Below are 18882 nucleotides of genomic sequence, written 5' to 3'. Positions count from 1 at the left end.
AAGCCTTTGGCATTGATCTTTAACTTGTCATTGTCTACAGGAATAGTGCCAGATGACTGGAGGTTAGCAAATGCAGTTCCCCTGTTCAAGAAGGGGAGTAGAGACAACCCTGGTAATTATAGACCAGTGAGCCTTACCTCAGTTGTTGGTAAAGTGTTGGAAAAGGTTATAAGGGATAGGATTTATAATCATCCAGAAAAGAATACATTGATTAGGGATAGTCAGCACGGTTTTCTGAAGGGAAGGTCGTGCCTCACAAACCTTATTGAGTTCTTTGAGAAGGTGACCACATAGGTAGATGAGAGTAAACCGGTTGATGTGGTGTATATGGATTTCAGCAAGGCGTTCGATAAGGTTCCCCACAATAGGCAATTGTACAAAATGCAGAGGAATGGAATTGTGGGAGATATAGCAGTTTAGATCGGAAATTGGCTTGCTGAAAGAAGACAGGGAGGTAGTTGATGGGATATGTTCATTGTGGAGACCAGTTACTAGTGGTGTACTGCAAGGGTCGGTGTTGGGTCCACTGCTGTTTGTCATTTTTCTAAATGACCTGGATGAGGGCGTAGAAGGTTGGGTTAGTAAATTTGCAGACAACACTAAGGTCGGTGGAGTTGTGGATAGTGATGAAGGATGCTGTAGATTGCAGAGAGACATAGATAAGCTGCAGAGCTGGGCTGAGAGGTAGCAAATGGAGTTTAAGTGTGAGGTGATGCACTTTGGTAGGAGTAACCGGAAGGCAAAGTACAGGGCTAATGGTAAGATTCTTAGCAGTGTAGATGAGCAGAGAGATCTCGGTGTCCATGTACACAGATCCTTGAAAGTTGCCACCTAGGTTGACAGGGCTGTTAAGAAGGCATACAGTGTTTTAGCTTTTATGAATAGAGGGATCGAGTTCCGGAACCAAGAGGTTATGGTGAAGCTGTACAAAACTCTGGTGTGGCCGTACTTGGAGTATTGTGTACAGTTCTGGTCACCGCATTATAAGAAGGATGTGGAAGCTTTGGAAAGGGTGCAGAGGAGATTTACTAGGATGTTGCCTGGTATGGAGGGAAGGTCTTACAAGGAAAGGCTGGGGGACTTGAGGCTGTTTTCGTTAGAGAGAAGAAGGTTGAGAGGTGACTTAATTGAAACATATAAAATAATCAGAGGGTTAGATCGGGTGGATAGGGAGAGCCTTTTTCCTAGGATGGTGATGGCGAGCACGAGGGGGCATAGCTTTAAATTGAGGGGTGAAAGATATAGGACAGATGTCAGAGGTAGTTTCTTTACTCCGAGAGTAGTAAGGGAATGGAACGCTTTGCCTGCAATGGTAGTAGATTCGCCAACTTTAGGTACATTTAAGTCGTCATTGGACAAGCATATGGACGTACATGGAACAGTGTAGGTTAGATGGGCTTGAGATTGGTATGACAGGTCGGCACAACATCGAGGGCCGAAGGGCCTGTACTGTGCTGTAATGTTCTACATTCTATATGGACCTCAACGAAATACTGACAATCGTCTTTTCCACATTTGGGCTGCCAATTTTATAAGTTGGAAATTTTATTCGATATGACTAATGTATTTGTGTTCCAAATTCCATGCTTCCATCTATCTCCTCGAAAGTTAGATTTCTTTGGAAATTCCAACATTCATTTCTGTTGGAACAAGTAGAGTTCAGGAAATAGTGAATATGTCAAGCATATCTTCCAGTATGGTATGAGTCAAACATCTTTGAGCTGATATGTAGACAAAATATATAGTACTATATATTACAATTAAGTCTAATATTAAAGTAATTGCATTTAGAATCTCTGTAGCAGGTTCCATCCGCCCATGCTGCTGCTACAAGGAATGAAGCCAGTGTATGGCAGCCAGCTTTAATATCATTTGGTCATCCACAGCTACTAGTGGAACTCCCAGTTTTAGGGATTCCTCTCCTTGTTTTTTGTGGTTACTCAGTCCATCTGTAATACTGTGCAGGGAATGGAAACTGTAACTGAACAATTGACCATTTGAGACTGAATATTCATCTTTCTTCCTTTCCAAAAAAAAGCTTCGTACACTGCACAATTTTACACTGGTCTGTGCATTTTTATTGGTTTGTATAGTTTAATTAAGACATCAAATCAAAGTGAGCTTCTGCTCTTGGCGAACAGTGGGTATTTATCCCGAACAGTGATAATGGGAACTGCAGATGCTGGAGAAACCAAGATAATAAAATGTGAGGCTGGATGAGCACAGCAGGCCCAGCAGCATCTCAGGAGCACAAAAGCTGACGTTTCGGGCCTAGACCCTTCATCAGAGAGGGGGATGGGGTGAGGGAACTGGAATATATAGGGAGAGAGGGGGAGGCGGACCGAAGATGGAGAGAAAAGAGGATAGGTGGAGAGGAGAGTATAGGTAGGGAGGGGATAGATCAGTTCAGGGAAGATGGACAGGTCAAGGAGGTGGGATGAGGTTAGTAGGTAGGAGATGGAGGTGCGACTAGGGGTGGGAGGAAGGGATGGGTGAGAGGAAGAACAGGTTAGGGAGGCAGAGACAGGTTGGACTGGTTTTGGGATGCAGTGGGTGGTGGGGAAGAGCTGGGCTGATTGTGTGGTGCAGTGGGGGGAGGGGACGAACTGGGCTGGTTTTGGGATGCAGTGGGGGAAGGGGAGATTTTGAAACTGGTGAAGTCCACATTGATACCATTGGGCTGCAGGGTTCCCAGGCGGAATATGAGTTGCTGTTCCTGCAACCTTCGGGTGGCATCATTGTGGCACTGCAGGTGGCCCATGATGGACATGTCATCTAAAGAATGAGAGGGGGAGTGGAAATGGTTCGCGACTGGGAGATGCAGTTGTTTATTGCGAACTGAGCGGAGGTGTTCTGCAAAGCGGTCCCCAAGCCTCCGCTTGGTTTCCCCAATGTAGAGGGAGCCACACCGGGTACAGTGGATACAGTATACCACATTGGCAGATGTGCAGGTGAACCTCTGCTTAATATGGAAAGTCATCTTGGGGCCTGTGATGGGGGTGAGGGAGGAGGTGTGGGGGCAAGTGTAGCATTTCCTGTGGTTGCAGGGGAAGGTGCAGGGTGTGGTGGGGTTTGAGGGCAGTGTGGAGCAAACAAGGGAGTCACGGAGAGAGCAGACAAGGGTGGGGATGGAAAAATGTCTTGGGTGGTGGGGTCGGATTGTAGATGGCGGAAGTGTCGGAGGATGATGCGTTGTATCCGGAGGTTGGTTCTTGGGTGGTGGGGTCGGATTGTAGATGGTCAATGTGGACTTCACCAGCTTCAAAATCTCCCCTTCCCCCACCGCATTCCAAAACCAGCCCAGTTCATCCCCTCCCCCCACTGCACCACACAACCAGCCCAGCTCTTCCCTTCCACCCACTGCATCCCAAAACCAGCCCAGCCTGTCTTTGCCTCCCTAACCTGTTCTTCCTTTCACCCATCCCTTCCTCCCACCCCAAGCCGCACCTCCATCTCCTACGTACTAACCTCATCCCACCTCCTTGACCTGTCCATCTTCCCTGGACTGACCTATCCCCTCCCTACCTCCCCACCTATACTCTCCTCTCCATCTGTCTTCTTTTCTCTCCATCTTCGGCCCACCTCCCCCTCTCTCCCTATATATTCCAGCACCCTCACCCCATCCCCCTCTCTGATGAAGGGTCTAGGCCCGAAACGTCAGCTTTTGTGCTCCTGAGATGCTGCTGGGCCTGCTGTGTTATCCTGCACAGCTTAGTTTGTTTTTTGGGGCTGGTTTATTTAGTGAAATGTAATGACTATTACACTGAAGATTCATGCCTACACACTAGTACTTCAAACAGCATTGGATAGAGTAGATAGGGAAGCTGTTTTTGGAGTTTAAAATTGCTGTCTTCCACTGTTAAGGAATTTAGTTTTTCCTTTTGCAAAGAAAGTTTCAAATCCACACAATTCCTGGTCTCTGGAGCTACCTCCAGTTTTCCTCCCTTTCCTAACATCCTTTCCTGAGTCACACTGCACCCAGTCCCACAGCCTGCAATTTTTGATTTTAACAGTGAAACCAACCACAAGCTTTGAATCTGTTTGCAAGTATGGCATTTGTACTCAGGAGGAGGGGGAAATTTCATTGTTCCGTACGTACCAGGAGGTGGTACTGAACAAGAATCTTGCTGTTCCAGCTGACCACTTATCCAAGCAATTGAAAATAGCTCCATAAAGCTGGGAATCAAAAGCGGCTTAATCATCTTCCCAGGGCAACTATTAGCTGGGCTGCAAAAGTTGACTTTGAAACTAGGGTATACTGTAGGTAAAACAATAAAAATAGTTTTTATCCAAGCTAAATTCTGATCGCTTCTTTAAATGAAATGTGTTCTTTTAATTTGAATGAGAGTTGGTTCACTTTCTGCTAGTAATAGTCATTAATAATTTAGAAAAGAATCTTTCACAGCCTCCCCACCTTCCATTGTTAAGTAGTTCAATTGAATTATTTCTTTTATCTAAAAATAAATGAGGCACCTGATTAAATCAACTCAGAATTAATGAAAGGATCAAGAAATGGGTGCATACACTCACCACAGTCTTGTTCCAGTGATGCTTTTGTAAAAGCTAACTGAATATGTGACGTTAATTTTTGGTTTTGTTGTTGTTTTAGGTTCACAGTGAGATGTTAAATACACAAACACTCCTGGTTAATCTAATGGAAAAGGAGCATGAATTAGAGCAAACACAGTGATGTACTTAGAAGAATGGAGGAAATTAATTGCCAAGATTTACCAAAAGAAGCAGAGCAAAGGAAGGCTAATAATTAAAAAATATAGATCTATTTGCGTTAGTATTTCAAATTGCTGATGTGTTCTGAAGTAAGTTGTGTGGGGAGAAAAGGTAGTATTATTGGGTTATTTAAAATGTATAATACTGATTTTCTGAACTGCCCCATCAATTTATACATGTGTAATGCGCACAAAAATTAATTATGTTTAAATATGAAATGTCCTAGTCTCTAGGCTGTTCTACAATGCCATTTGTAAGTGGGGGAAAAAATCTTTTTATTTCTCTGGTAAAGACACAGTAATTTGAATTTTATTTTAATAAACACAGTATTAGCCCAGAATTCCCACTTTATTTGGGTGTTTACTTGTAAAGACTAACTTTAGTCACTGACTCTAAAAGAAAATGATGTTTAGTTTTTTTTAAAAGTCACACTGTATTTACTTTTTCTAAGATGAATTATTCTAATAAGCATAGCTCTGCTCATTTGTAGTTTTGAGACAAGAAGTAAGAAATATTCAAGATTTTGAATTCCATTCAGTTTCAAAGTGAAACTAGTAAACCTATTATTTTTATTTTCCTGTTTTTGTGTTTAGCTCTGAAATGCTGGGATCTTTTTCAATTTCACAGAAAGTTGGTGTGTTATTTTGGTAAATAACGCTAACTTCTGGACTCTATAACTGACTAGGCATTTGATGGTCAGGAAACAATTTTTTTAATGTACTGTGTGTGTAAATAGTGATTGGAGATGCATCAGTGGAACTTAGAGAATTGGCACTTTACTACACTTTCTAATACTTCAAGGATAAGGAGTCATACAGCACAAAAACAGACCCTTCAGTCCAATGAGTTCATGCTGAACTAAACTAGTCCCACCAGCCTGCTCCTGGCCCATATCCCTGTAAACCTTTCCTATTTGTTTATCCATTCAAATGTGTTTTAAATGTTATAATTGTACCTGCATCACCCTTTTTGTCTGGCAGTTTATTCCACGCATGACCATTCTTTGTGTCAAACATTTGCTGCTTTTTGTTTTTAAATCTCTCTTCTCTCACCTTTTAGAAATGTGTCCCCCATGTCTTGAAATCCCCCACCCAAGGGAAAACACAAGCACTATTAACTCTATCTAAACCTCTCATTTTATAAACTTCTCTTGGGTCACCTTTCAACCTGCTACGCTCCAATGAAAAAAGTCCCAGCCTATCTGCTTTGTGAGGGGTAGGTCATGCCTCACAAACCTTATCGAGTTTTTTGAGGATGTGACTAGAAAAGTTGATGAGGGTCGAGCTGTGGATGTGGTGTATATGGACTTCAGTAAGGCATTTGATAAGGTTCCCCATGGTAGGCTCATTCAGAAGGTCAGGAGGAATGGGATACAGGGGAACTTAGCTGCTTGGATACAGAATTGGCTGGCCAACAGAAGACAGCGAGTGGTAGTAGAAGGAAAATATTCTGCCTGGAAGTCAGTGGTGCGTGGTGTTCCACAGGGCTCTGTCCTTGGGCCTCTACTGTTTGTAATTTTTATTAATGAGTTGGATGAGGGGATTGAAGGATGGGTCAGCAAGTTTGCAGATGACACAAAGGTCGGAGGTGTCGTTGACGGTATAGAGGGCTGTTGTAGGCTGCAGCGGGACATTGACAGGATGCAGAGGTGGGCTGAGATGTGGCAGATGGAGTTCAACCTGGATAAATGCGAGGTAATGCACTTTGGAAGGTCGAATTTGAAAGCTGAGTACAGGATTAAGGATAGGATTCTTGGCAGTGTGGAGGAACAGGGGGATCTTGGTGTGCAGAAACATAGATCCCTTAAAATGGCCACCCAAGTGGACAGGGTTGTTAAGAAAGCATATGGTGTTTTGGCTTTCATTAACAGGGGGATTGAGTTTAAGAGTCGTGAGATCTTGTTGCAGCTCTATAAAGCTTTGGTTAGACCGCACTTGGAATACTGCGTCCAGTTCTGGTCACCGTATTATAGGAAAGATGTGGATGCTTTGGAGAGGGTTCAGAGGAGGTTTACCAGGATGCTGCCTGGACTGGAGGGCTTATCTTATGAAGAGAGGTTGACTGAGCTTGGTCTCTTTTCATTGGAGAAAAGGAGGAGGAGAGGGGACCTAATTGAGGTATACAAGATAATGAGAGGCATAGATAGAGTTGATAGCCAGAGACTATTTCCCAGGGCAGAAATGGCTAGCACGAGGGGTCATAGTTTTAAGCTGGTTGGTGGAAAGTATAGAGGGGATGTCAGAGGCGGGTTCTTTACACAGAGAGTTGTGAGAGCGTGGAATGCGTTGCCAGCAGCAGTTGTGGAAGCAAGGTCATTGGGGTCATTTAAGAGACTGCTGGACATGCATATGGTCACAGAAATTTGAGGGTGCATACATGAGGATCAATGGTCGGCACAACATTGTGGGCTGAAGGGCCTGTTCTGTGCTGTACTGTTCTATGTTCTATGTTCTATGTTCTATCCAGCCTTGCCTTGTGACTCAAACCTTGCATACTGGCAACATCCTCGTGAATCAATTCTGAACTCTCTCCAGCTTTATAATATCCTTCCTATAACTGGGCGACCAAAACTGGATGCAGTACTCGAGAAGAGGCCTTACCAATGTAGTACAACTACAGCATGACATCCCTACTCCCATACTCAAAAGACTGAGCATTTAAGGCAAGTGTCTTTTTAATCACCCCCTGTCTCTATGTGATGTAAACTTCAAACAATTATGTACCTGCACCCCTAGGTCACACTGTTCTACAACACTACCCAAGGCTCTACCATTAATTGTATGAGCTATACCTTGGTTTGTTGCCTTAAAACGTAATACCTTGCATTTATCCAGATTGAACTCCATTTGCCATTTTTCAGCCCATTGATCCATTTGATCAAGATCCCTTTATAATCTTAGAAAACCTTCTGTTGAGGTAATATGTGTCAGGAAGGAGCTGGTGTTGACTGGTTTCCGTGGTATTATTTACAAAGATATGTTTCTGTTAGCAACATGTAGTCAATTTTTTTGTTTTATTTTTGTTTTTGATATCCTTTACATATAAAGAAGAAGATCTTTCCTTAATCTGAAGTGGGTGAACATTCACTACTAGAGCTTTTTTTTGCTTATGCAGTCTTCATCAATCAACCCCTGTCAATAAGCCCTTCCTTCGGAATTGTTTCTGATTCCTTCTAATTTTGGAGTATTCACCAGAATTTGCATCCCATCAATGAATCTTTAGAGTTTTGTTCATTTTCAACACTGAATTCCAAGTTCTCATGCTAAGGTGCCCATTGTAGGTTCATGTTTTATAATTATAGATTGTAGATGTTATTTGTACAGAGAGATACAAAACGAGTATTTTGTATCAGTATTTGCTGTGGAGAAGGATTTGGAAAATAGAGAACATAGGAAAATAAATAGTGACCTCTTGAAAAATGCCCATATTATGGAAGAGTTGGTGCTGGATATCTTAAAATGCGTAAAGGTGGATAAATTTCTGAGACCTGTTCAGGTGTACCCAGAACTCTTTCGGAAGCTAGGGAGGAGATTGCTGGGGCTTTTGCTGAGATAGCTGTATCACCAAAAGACACACAGGTGAGGTGCAGGAACTCTGGTGGTTGGCTAACATGGTGCCACTTTTTAAGAAAGGTGGTAAAGAAAAGCCAGGAAACTATAGACCAATGAACCTAACGTCAGTGGTGGGTTGCTGGATGGAACCCTGAGGGATGGGATTGACGTGTATTTGGAAAGACAAGGACTGAAGGGGGATAGTCAGCGTGGCTTTGTGCACGGAAAATTGTTTCTTGTGAACTTGATTGAGTTTTTTGAAGTAACAAAGAGGATTGATGAGGGCAGAGCAGTGGATGTGATCTATATGGACCTCAGTAAGGTGTTCGATATCGTTCTGTATAGTAGACTGGTTAGCAAGGTTAGATCACATGGAATACAAGGAGAACTAGCTATTTTGATACAGAACTGGCTCAAAGGCAGGGGATTGTGATAGAGGGTTGCATGTCAGGCTGGAGGCCTGTGACCAGCAGTGTGCAACAAATGCTGGGTCCACTGCTTTTTGTCATTTGTATATAGATGATTTGGATGTGAACAGAGGAGGTATAGTTAGTAATTTGCAAATGACACCAAAATTGGAGGTGTAGTGGACCAATGGGCTGAGGAATCACAAATGGAGTTTAATTTAAATAAAATATGAGGTGCTGCATGTGGAAAAAGCAAACCAGGGCAGGACTTATACACTTAATGGTCAGGTCCTGGGGAGTGTTGCTGAACAAAAACCTTTTGGAGTGCAGGCTCATAGTGCCTTGAAAGTGGAGTCACAGGTAGATCGGGCAGGGAAGGTGGCATTTAATATACAAAAGCAAAGTTGCTGGAAAAGCTCAGCAGGTCTGGCAGCATCTGTGGAGGAGAAAACAGAGCTAACATTTTGGGTCCGGTGACCCTTCCTCAACTGTTCTGAGGATTTAGTATGTTTGTCTTTGTTGGTTAGCGTATTGAGTATAGGAGTTGGGAGGTCATGCTGCGGGTGTACGTGGCTTTTTTTTGATTACTGCATGCAATTCTGGTCTCCCTGCTTTAGGAAGGATGTGGTGAAACTTGAAAGGGTTCAGAAAAGATTTACAAGGATGTTGCCAGGCATTGGAGGGTTTGAGCTACAGGGAGAGGCCGAATAGACTGGGGCTATTTTCCCTCAACGTTGAAGGCTGAGGCTGATCTTTTATAGAGGTTTGTAAAATCATGAGGAGCATGGATAGGGTAAATAGCCAGTCTTTTCTCTGGGATGCAGGGAGTCCAAAACTAGGGGACATAGGTTTTATGGGAAAAATTTTAAAAAAGACCTGAGAGGTAATGTTTTCACACAGAGGGTGGTTCGTGTATGGAATGAGCTGCCAGAGAATGTGGTGGAGGCTGGTTCAATTAGAACATTTAAAAGGCACCTGGATGGGCATATGAATAGGAGGGTGTGAGGCTGGATGAACACAGCAGGCCAAGCAGGAAATTACAAATGGAGTTTAATTTAGGTAAGTGTGAGGTGGTGCATTTTGGAAAGTCAAATCAAGGTAGGAATTTTGTGATGAATAGGATGCGGCCTTAAGGAGTGCAGCGGAATAGAGGGACCTTGGAGTGTGGGTGCACAGTTCTCTGAAAGTGGAGTCACAGGTAGACAGGGCATTGAAGGCAGCTTTTGTCTGATTTGTCAGTTTTTTCTGAAGAAGAATCCCGACCCGAAACATCAAGCTTTCCTGCTCCTCTGATGCTGCTTGGCCTGCTGTGTTCATCCAGCCTCACGCCGTGCTTCTTCTCAGATTCTCCAGCATCGGCACTTCCTACTATGTATATGAATAGGAGGGGTTTGGAGGGATATAGACCAAATGCTGGCAAATGGGACTAGATTTATCTAGGATATCTGGTTGGCATGGATGAGTTGGCCTGAAGGGTCTGTTTCTGTGTTGTATATCTCTACAATTCTCTATGTGGACAAAATTTAGGATCAATAGCTTTTTTAAAAAAAACTTTTAAACAAATTCTAAGCATCATTGGTCTTGACTGCTCAAATTGAGCACAATTTTATTTGATTTTTATTGTTGCTAGTTGGTTGCGAATTCATTCCCTAGAATCTGTCTCTTTGAGAATGCCATCGGTTAAAATTTTATTCATGTGCTGAACTAATATCTAATGAGTGTGATATTGCTTTTATCTTTTTTGTAAATGGAAAGAGATAGTTCTGTGTTTGTGTAATCACAGCAATGTATGATTATTTGACAATGCAGGAAGTAGTACCTTTTAGAGTCAGAATCCAACAGCATGGAGACAGGTCCTTTGGCCCAAACTGGCCCCTGCCAACCTAACTGACTGTCCACACTAATCCTATTTCCCTGCACTTGGCCCATATCCTTCTAAACCTTTCCCACCCATGTCATCGTCCAAATGCCTTTTAAATGTTGGAAATGTAGCCACCTGACACATTTCTGCTGGCAACTCATTCCATATGCGTACCATACTCTGTGCTTTCAAAAAAAAAATTGCCCCTCAGGTTCCCATGTATTATTTCCCTCCTTGCCTTAAACTGCCCTTTAGTCTTCCATTTCCCCAAGCTTGGGAAAAAGACTGAGTGCATTCACCTTATCCGTGCCTCTCATGCTCTTACACACTTCAATTAGATCCCCCCTCAGTCTCCTACGCTCTTAAAAAAAAAGGTCTAAGCTTGTCTAACTTCTCCCTACAGCTCAATCCCTTGAGTCCTGGCAACATCTTTGTAAATTTCTTCTGCGCTCTTTTTGGAGTTCAATAACAAAGCTCTAAGGTGACCAAAACTGAACATAATACTCCAAGTGCAGCTTCCCAACAGCCTTTTACAGCTGCACCATAACTTCCCAACTCCCATACTCAGTGCCCCGACTGATGAAGGCCAGTGAGCCAAAAGCTGCCTTCAATGCCCTGTCTACCTGTGACTCCACTTTCAGAGAACTGTGCACCCGCGGTCCAAGGTCCCTCTGTTCCGCTGCGCTCCTTAAGGCCGCATCCTATTCATCACAAAATTCCTACCTTGATTTGACTTTCCAAAATGCAACACCTCACACTTATCTAAATTAAACTCTATTTGTAATTTCTCAGCCCATTTCCCCAGCTGATCAAGATCCTGTTGTAATTTCTGATAATCTTCCTTACTATCCACGATACCATCTATTTTAGTGTCATCTGCAAAATTACTAATCATACCTGGTATATTCTTATCCAAATCATCGATTTAGGTAACAAACAGCAATGGGCCCAGCACTGACCCCTGAGGCACACCACTAGTCACAGGCCACCAGTTCGACAAACATTCTTCCATTGGAATTCATTGCCACGGAGTGCAGTGGAGGCTGGGACGTTGGATGCCTTCAAGGCAGAGATCGACAAATTTTTGATCTCAGAAGGAATCAAGGGCTACGGGGAGAGTGCAGGGAAGTGGAGTTGAAATGCCCATCAGCCATGATTTAAATGGCGGAGTGGACTTGATGGGATGAATGGCCTTACTTCCACTCCTATGTCTTATGGTCTTATTACACTGTGATAACAAGGTTTAGAGCTGAATGAACACAGCAGGCCAAACAGCATCAGAGGAGCAGGAAAGCTGATGTTTCTGGTCTGGACCCTTCTTCTGATTTTTCTGAAGATTTTTCTGAAGAAGGGTCCAGACCAGAAACGTCAGCTTTCCTGCTCCTCTGATGCTGTTTGGCCTGCTGTGTTCATCCAGCTCTACACCTTGTTATCACAGATTCTCCAGCATTGGCAATTCCCACTATTACTCTGTTTCCTACCATCTTGAGCTGATAAATGTGTACAAAATGATCAGAGGTATAGATAGAGTGGACACCCAGAGACTTTTTCCTAGGGTGGAGGTAGCTATTATGAGGGGCATAGTTTTAAAGTGAGTGGAGATAGGTTCTTTATAGAGTGGTCGGGGTATGGAATGCATTGTCGGAGAGGGTGGTGGAGTTGACCTCATTAGGGGTATTTAAGCGGCTATTAGATAGGCATATGGATGATAGTATAAGGTAAAGATGGAGACCAGATAGACCTTAGGTTCAGGAAAAAGCTCGGCACTACATTGGGGGCTGAAGGGCCTGTACTGTGCTATACTGTTCTATGTTCTATTGAGCCAGTTGTGTGTACAATTTGCCAGCTCTTCCAGGCTTTCATGTGATCTAACCTCCCAGAGGAGCCTACCATATGGAACCTTATCAAAGGCCATACTGAAATCCATAGAGTCTACATCTACTGCCCTGCCCTCATCAACCTTCCTGGTCATTTCATCAAAGAGCTCTAATTTATGAGATTAATTTGTCAAGATCTAATTTGTCAGATTTGTGAGGCATGATCTCCCACGCACAAAACCATGCTGACTATCCCTTATCAAACCCTGTCTTTCCACATGCATGCATATCTTATCCCTCAGAATCTTCTTCGGTAACATTTCTAGTCTATTGGGGTTCTGTGGGGTTTTTTAGGCTATTTGGAGTCAATTTACCTCTTGTTCAATTGATATCACTAGAGTATTCTATTAACTAGGTATATTCAGACCAATCATTTTTCTATTGTGCAATTATTTCCTATTGTTTCAACTGAGCTTTCCTGTTGTTAATTTTCCAATCAATCTCCCCTAAGTTCATTGGTCCTTGCTATGTTATGGTTTAATGGGTGTCAACACCTCAGCCAATTAAGCCTGCATTCTGTTACCATGAAAGTCATTCCATTCTCCCAATCTAACAGGTAGACTTGCCAGAAGGAGAAACAAGGGGCTTGCTTCCTTTTTATTGTACAAAACCCTTTGGCCGGTTGTAGCAGCCTAACTGAATGGTGAACTGTATGAGGCACAGTAGGGGGCATGTGGGTTGGAGGGGAAGCTATTCCATTGTGGCACAAAGTGTTACTTTGAGGTCTTTGTAAAACACCAATCATTACGTCATGAGGAAGACATACAAGCACTGAAGAAAAACAAAATTAATTTTGAGACAATGACTCTTGTCATGAGACAAGGTGGGAGAAACTACTTTTCTCATAACATACATGACTGAAGCTTGACCCTATTATGGTTATATAAAGTAGAAACTGTCAATCTATATGTTTGTATTGATCCTGAATACTGATGGAGAAAACTTTTTTTTTAAAGTTAGGACTAACCTTCTAGCATACAACCACATATTTTCTGTAGACTGTGAACATTTTGTATGCAATGGTGAGGCTTATTCGCAATACATTTTATTGCATAAGGTATTTTCTTCAGGCTGTCTGAAGTGCCTCCACCTTTGTCCAGAATTCAAACAATCTTTAAGTAGAAGTGAACCCAAAGTGTGGAGCTGGATGAACACAGCAGGCCAAGCAGCATCTTAGGAGCACAAAAGCTGATGTTCCGGGCCTAGACCCTTCATCAGAAAAAAGCTTTGCATTTCTACAAATATTAGGGCAGCTACTTTTCAGAATCAAGATCTGCTGTTTGGGGTGGTGAGGGAAGAAATGATGTTGAGTTTAGACAGCAATTACCCAGTTTGGTACTTGATGAAAGCCCAAATGCCATTGAAGTGCAATCAATGGGAATCAATTAAGGAATTCATGACCATTTGTTTTTCTCTTGCTGTAGAGACCCTCAGCTAACTGTCCGCCCTCATCTTTAATGTCAACTGGCTTATCATAGAGTGGGAGTTCAGCTACAGGTCTGCCGTGTCCAATAGTTCATGGCCTGAATATTCATCTTGATCACTCACCAGAACACAAATCAATCTTGTGCTAAAGAATTAAATAATCCTTTGGAAAGATGTTCACAAAATGTCTGCTTAAATTAACCAGTAGGTGTTTTGTCACACTATTTGTGTTTCTTTGATCAAATAAAACTGGTAGCTGAGGACTGAGAATGGGTGAATGTTTGACAGATGGAGTTCAGTGTGACCAGTTGGGATCTGCCAAGGAGAAATCTGAAAATATTTTTCAGAATGAGAAATAGCACAATACAAATCTACCCATACATGCTCATCACTAAAAGTGCACACATTAGGACAGAATGCAATCTAAACAGCTCAAGAAAATGTTACCACTTTACTATTCCAGACCTTTTTAAGGTAATGCTTCAGGTATAAGGAATCTTGTCAGACCTCACCTGGCATGACTGTTCAGTTCTGAGCTACACAATAGCCTTGTGTATCTATGATGCAAATTTTATGAATGATACTGGAACCGAAAATGAATAAATGATAACACAGAGTACATAACCTTGACTAAAGTGATGCTCTATTGAGGTTGGAAATCTGAAGTAAAATAAAGATAACACATCCGGTGAAAGTCCTCAACCTACAACATCTTGATTGACTCTGCCTGGCCCGTCAAGCATTACCGACTTTTTCTTTGTTTATGGTATGAACTTTGTTTCTGTTTAAATTTTGTTTCATATTTGTTTGCGAGATGTGGATGCCACTGCCTGGACTAGCATTTATTGTTCATCCCTGATTGCCCAGAGGGCAGTTAAAGGTCAGTCACATTGCTGTAGGCCAGGCATCACATGTTAGGATGGTGGATTTCCTTTCGTCAGAGACACGGGCGAATCAGATGGTTTTTACAACAATAGACAGTGTTTACATGGTCACCATTAGTCTTGCTTTACTTTGAATTCAAATTTCATCTTCTGTGAGCGCGTCCCTAAAACATTCATTTGGGTTCAGGATTATTTGTCCAATGACATCACCACTATGTCACAACAGTTTGCAATAAATAATCTGATTGAGCTGTTTAAAAATAACGCAATAATTTGAAGGATCCATATTGAAATTATTTCCTTTCTTTGGATTAGCCCACCCCCCGCCCTTCACCACCATCAGAACAAGGGAAAATGATTTCAAAATTAGACGGGGCTATTTGGGAGTAAAAAAATGGGCAACATTTCTTCAAGAGTAAAAGAAATCTGGAATTCTGTCTGAAAAGGCTGCAAACACTGGGGTTGGTTTAGGTTTCTGACTGACTGATGGATTTTATTAGGTAATTAACAACTCTTGGTTCTGTGCAGGCTGAGCTCTCTGCCTGGTGGGTGTACTTGTACGAGTGTCAGAGTCCACTCCAGCTACCTCTGCTCAGCTCAAGTCCAAATACAGTTTGATATATTAACCAGTTCTAGACTGAATCTCAAAGCTGGTAACTGAACTGAAGATGTGTGGCCAGTAAACGTACCAGATAAGAGCACAGGAACAGAAATCATGAAAGAGGCAGTATACTATTCACTGAATCTAAAGTGTATTTTTGTCTCATTCCTGCGATTTGTAACAATATGTATAATTAATGAAAAAGGAGCTAAATCACAACTTACCAATTTTGTAGAAATAATGTTTTAACAGCAATTACACCATTTTCCATTACAATGCTTCTTCTCTGTTAAAGAACAGTTTATAACTTCTTGTTTCTTTATCCTGCTCACTAGATACAGCCGAGCTTGGGCCCTGAAGCCTGCACTCTTCACACAGCAGAATTTTCAGAGGTAAAAGCACTCATCTTTCACAAATAGCTGCCAGTAGCATGAGTCCTGGCTGATGTTGTCCCCCCACCTCCCACCTCTCTTTAATGCCAGCGACGACTGGCCAGTGACCAGGAAGCAAGGTCCCCAACTGATTGAACCCTAGTTTGTGACTGTTAGACCAGCAGCAGTTTTGATAGAGATCTTCAGAGGAACTCAAAGATAGATGATAAATGACGGAACCACACTTACTGAGCCTCAGATCAGGCTAAACTATTGTGTTTTGGTTTCAGGAGAAACAAGTCTTACAGAAACAGCTGGAAGAAGCGAACCGTGAAGCGCAGAAATACAGACGGCAGCTTTTGGAAAAAGAGCAGGAGGCAGAGGCCTACAGGCAGAAACTGGAAGCCTTTGGCCATCTGACTTCAAATTAGAAAGTTCTTTAATGTGTCAAATGGAAGTGGAAAGGCAGAAACGTCACAACAAACAAACAATTCAACGGGTGTGAAACCTTTGGGAAGGATGACATTCTTCAATCACTGTGACACAAACAACAATCGAGTAATAGAGAGCTGCAAGTCAGAACCCAGCTCAGAAAACTGTGTTTCTGTGAAAATTGAAATCCTGATAGTAACCCAACTGCCCTCAAAGGATGTAGCTAAAGAAGAGATGGAGATTAGAGATTGAGGAGATGTGATTGATCAGATTGTGTTTCAAATATTTCATCTCCAGTTCAATCGTGTTGCAAGGCTAGCAATCTGTAGCCTTCTAAATGGTCAATCTTAACCATGTTGTTGTAAATATAGTTGGAGGTTCTGGTTGTTGTGAGGTTATATTTGAATGGACTCTAATCCGATTCAGTAACTAACAGATAAATGAGATTCTGGAACTTGAATTAATTTTATAAGCAGATAAACACCTTCTGCACATATTGTTCCAACTCCAATTCAGAGCTGTGATACTGAGCTGCCAGTCTTCAGATGAAGCTTTTTCCTACTGTGTTTTGCCCTGGCTCTGTCTATGATGGGATTTGAGCTTTCAAAATAACAATGTAACTGTAGAGAACAAACCAAAGACTTTTCATGTTACTGAAATTATTCTAAAAAATCAGTTTCACAAGCTCAGAAATGACTTCATCATGGTAATTCTTGAATTGTTGAAGGGGAGATTTAGCTGCAGCAACTTTTGAGAAGAGAGGCCATCACAAAGTTGGTTTGCCTTTCATTAAATTGAATCAAACAACATTTGTCATATTTAAGCAAAAACAACAGGCAGTAGAAAGTACATCAGTGTTTGTAATTCTTGTATCTGATAGCGAGTTTTGAGAAGATTTGTAGCTCAGGTTCAGGTTCTGGATGTGAGTTTTGTCCAGCTCGGTGAGCAAACTCACATCTTGTATCTGATGTTTATAATTGAATTATCCCTCACTCTGACCAACCAGTCAGTTAACCAGGTAACAGGAAACATCTCAATGTCGAACTATGCGAGACTGGGAATTTCCTGGGATGAAATTACTTAATGAAGAAATCATACCCACCATTTAAATTCTCAGGATCATGGTATGTTGAAACAATGCTATGTTCATGCTATGAATATAGATTATATTGTTTACATTTATAATAATGCCAAACCTGACCAATAGTAACCCCCAACATTCTCACATTGACACATCATCTTCATACCAAGGATATATTTCAACCCAGAATTTCAGTATGTTACAACAGCTTTTTTAATTATAGTCAGAATTTTATAAAGTATTGATTTGTACTGAAAGTAAGAAGTTGTTCATCTTACAAATATTAACTTTCATTGCTCAGAATAAGGGTCAATAAAGTTGAAATATAAAGTGGAGAGGGTCAAATTGTGAAAAATGACTCCTCCTTTGTCTGTGTTTGTACAAGATTAGAACATTTTCAATGAGAACGCAACAAATGTTCTGTTTCAATATAATCCAACAATAACCAATAATTCTTTGTGTCAGAAAGTGAATTTGCTGCAAAAACAGAAGTTGCTGGAAAAGCTTAGCAGGTCTGGCATCTATGAAGAAAAAATCAGAGTTAACATTTTGGGTCTGGTGACCCTTCCTCAGTGAATTCGCTGTGCTGGCTGCAGTAACGGCTGCAGGTGACTGCAGGATTCGGCGTTGTACGGCTGCTGGTGACTGAGGGACTCTGCTGCACAGCTGTTGGAAGAGCATGCACACGTATTTTCTTAATTTATTCTACTGTAACTTCCAAATGTAAACATATTCTGCACTCATAATTGGTTATTTCATTTCATTGATCTCCAGACATCATTCATTCTTTTGTTGCCTGTCCTGATGCCAGTTGTCTCTTAGCTTCATATTCCAATGATTTCATTTACCATTTTGCTGGGACTTTTTCATTCAAGATTATCACAATGATCATTAGTTTATTAGCAGGACTGATAGTGCTGACGTATTGTTTATGTTAAACATTGCTATTTGTTGAGTATGAAAGAGAGAGCCTAAGCTCTAACAGCTCATTTCCACCATTTATCAGTGTCAATCCAAATGCAATTAATTTTTAAAAGCTGCAGTAAATTCAGAGTTTAACCTTTATAGTTTTTTCCATTAAGGCTTTCCTGGTAATTATATCAATGAAGTTGTTGATAAAACTTAGATTTTGTATTTAATAAAATATTTCTTAATTAACAATTCTGTTTTCAATTTCATCATTTGAAAATGGTGAAGCTGTCCAGTTTAATTTCATATTTCACTTATTCTGCCTTTACCTCATTTTTATCCCACACCTCACATCTGAAAACCTCTCAAAGTTCCCAGCGTAACGGTTTACACATGATAAGTTAGGAAATATGGCACCGTTTTCTGCACTGCGGGATTCTATTAAAAATTATGCTACAGAGGAATGTAATCAGAACATGATCTGGGGGTGAATCATCCTTCCCTGGAATCTTCGATGTTCCATTGAATGTACATGTGGCCAGACCACATTACCATTCCAGTCGAGCATCCTTCCCCGTCTAACTTGATCAGCATCAATCTCTCTTCCTTTCTCCATCATTTATTCTCTAGTTTTCACTATCTTTAATGTTCGTTCGATGTTCATTTCATATACAGTCTGCAGGAGGTTATTCCACATTCTCATCCCTTGGAGGGAAGAATTTGATTCTGAATTCCTAAACTGATTTCTTGGAATC

At 41.6% G+C, this 18882-nt stretch overlaps 1 protein-coding gene across 5 annotated transcripts in view; it reads left to right on the top strand.

Annotated features, from left to right (window-relative positions):
- Positions 1-18303, top strand: part of gabpb1 (GA binding protein transcription factor subunit beta 1) — a 103605-nt gene extending 85302 nt beyond the window's left edge. For 2 of the 5 annotated variants that reach the window (XM_048563179.2, XM_048563178.2), the window contains 2 exons: positions 15670-15726; positions 15996-18303. In XM_048563179.2, coding sequence (XP_048419136.1) covers positions 15670-15726; positions 15996-16136 — 198 coding nt within the window. In that variant the 3' untranslated portion in view covers positions 16137-18303. Of the gene's footprint in view, positions 1-4609; positions 5106-15669; positions 15727-15995 lie in introns of those variants that run through there. The other 3 variants (XR_007250628.2, XM_059639257.1, XM_059639256.1) reach the window with 3 other exon arrangements.
- Positions 18304-18882: the final 579 nt, after the last annotated feature.

Source organism: Stegostoma tigrinum, chromosome 33 (genome assembly GCF_030684315.1).
Source record: "Stegostoma tigrinum isolate sSteTig4 chromosome 33, sSteTig4.hap1, whole genome shotgun sequence".
Classification (NCBI taxonomy): domain Eukaryota; kingdom Metazoa; phylum Chordata; class Chondrichthyes; order Orectolobiformes; family Stegostomatidae; genus Stegostoma; species Stegostoma tigrinum.
The sequence above is the reverse complement of the archived record's forward strand: the minus strand, read 5'-3'. Positions and strand labels throughout refer to the sequence as shown.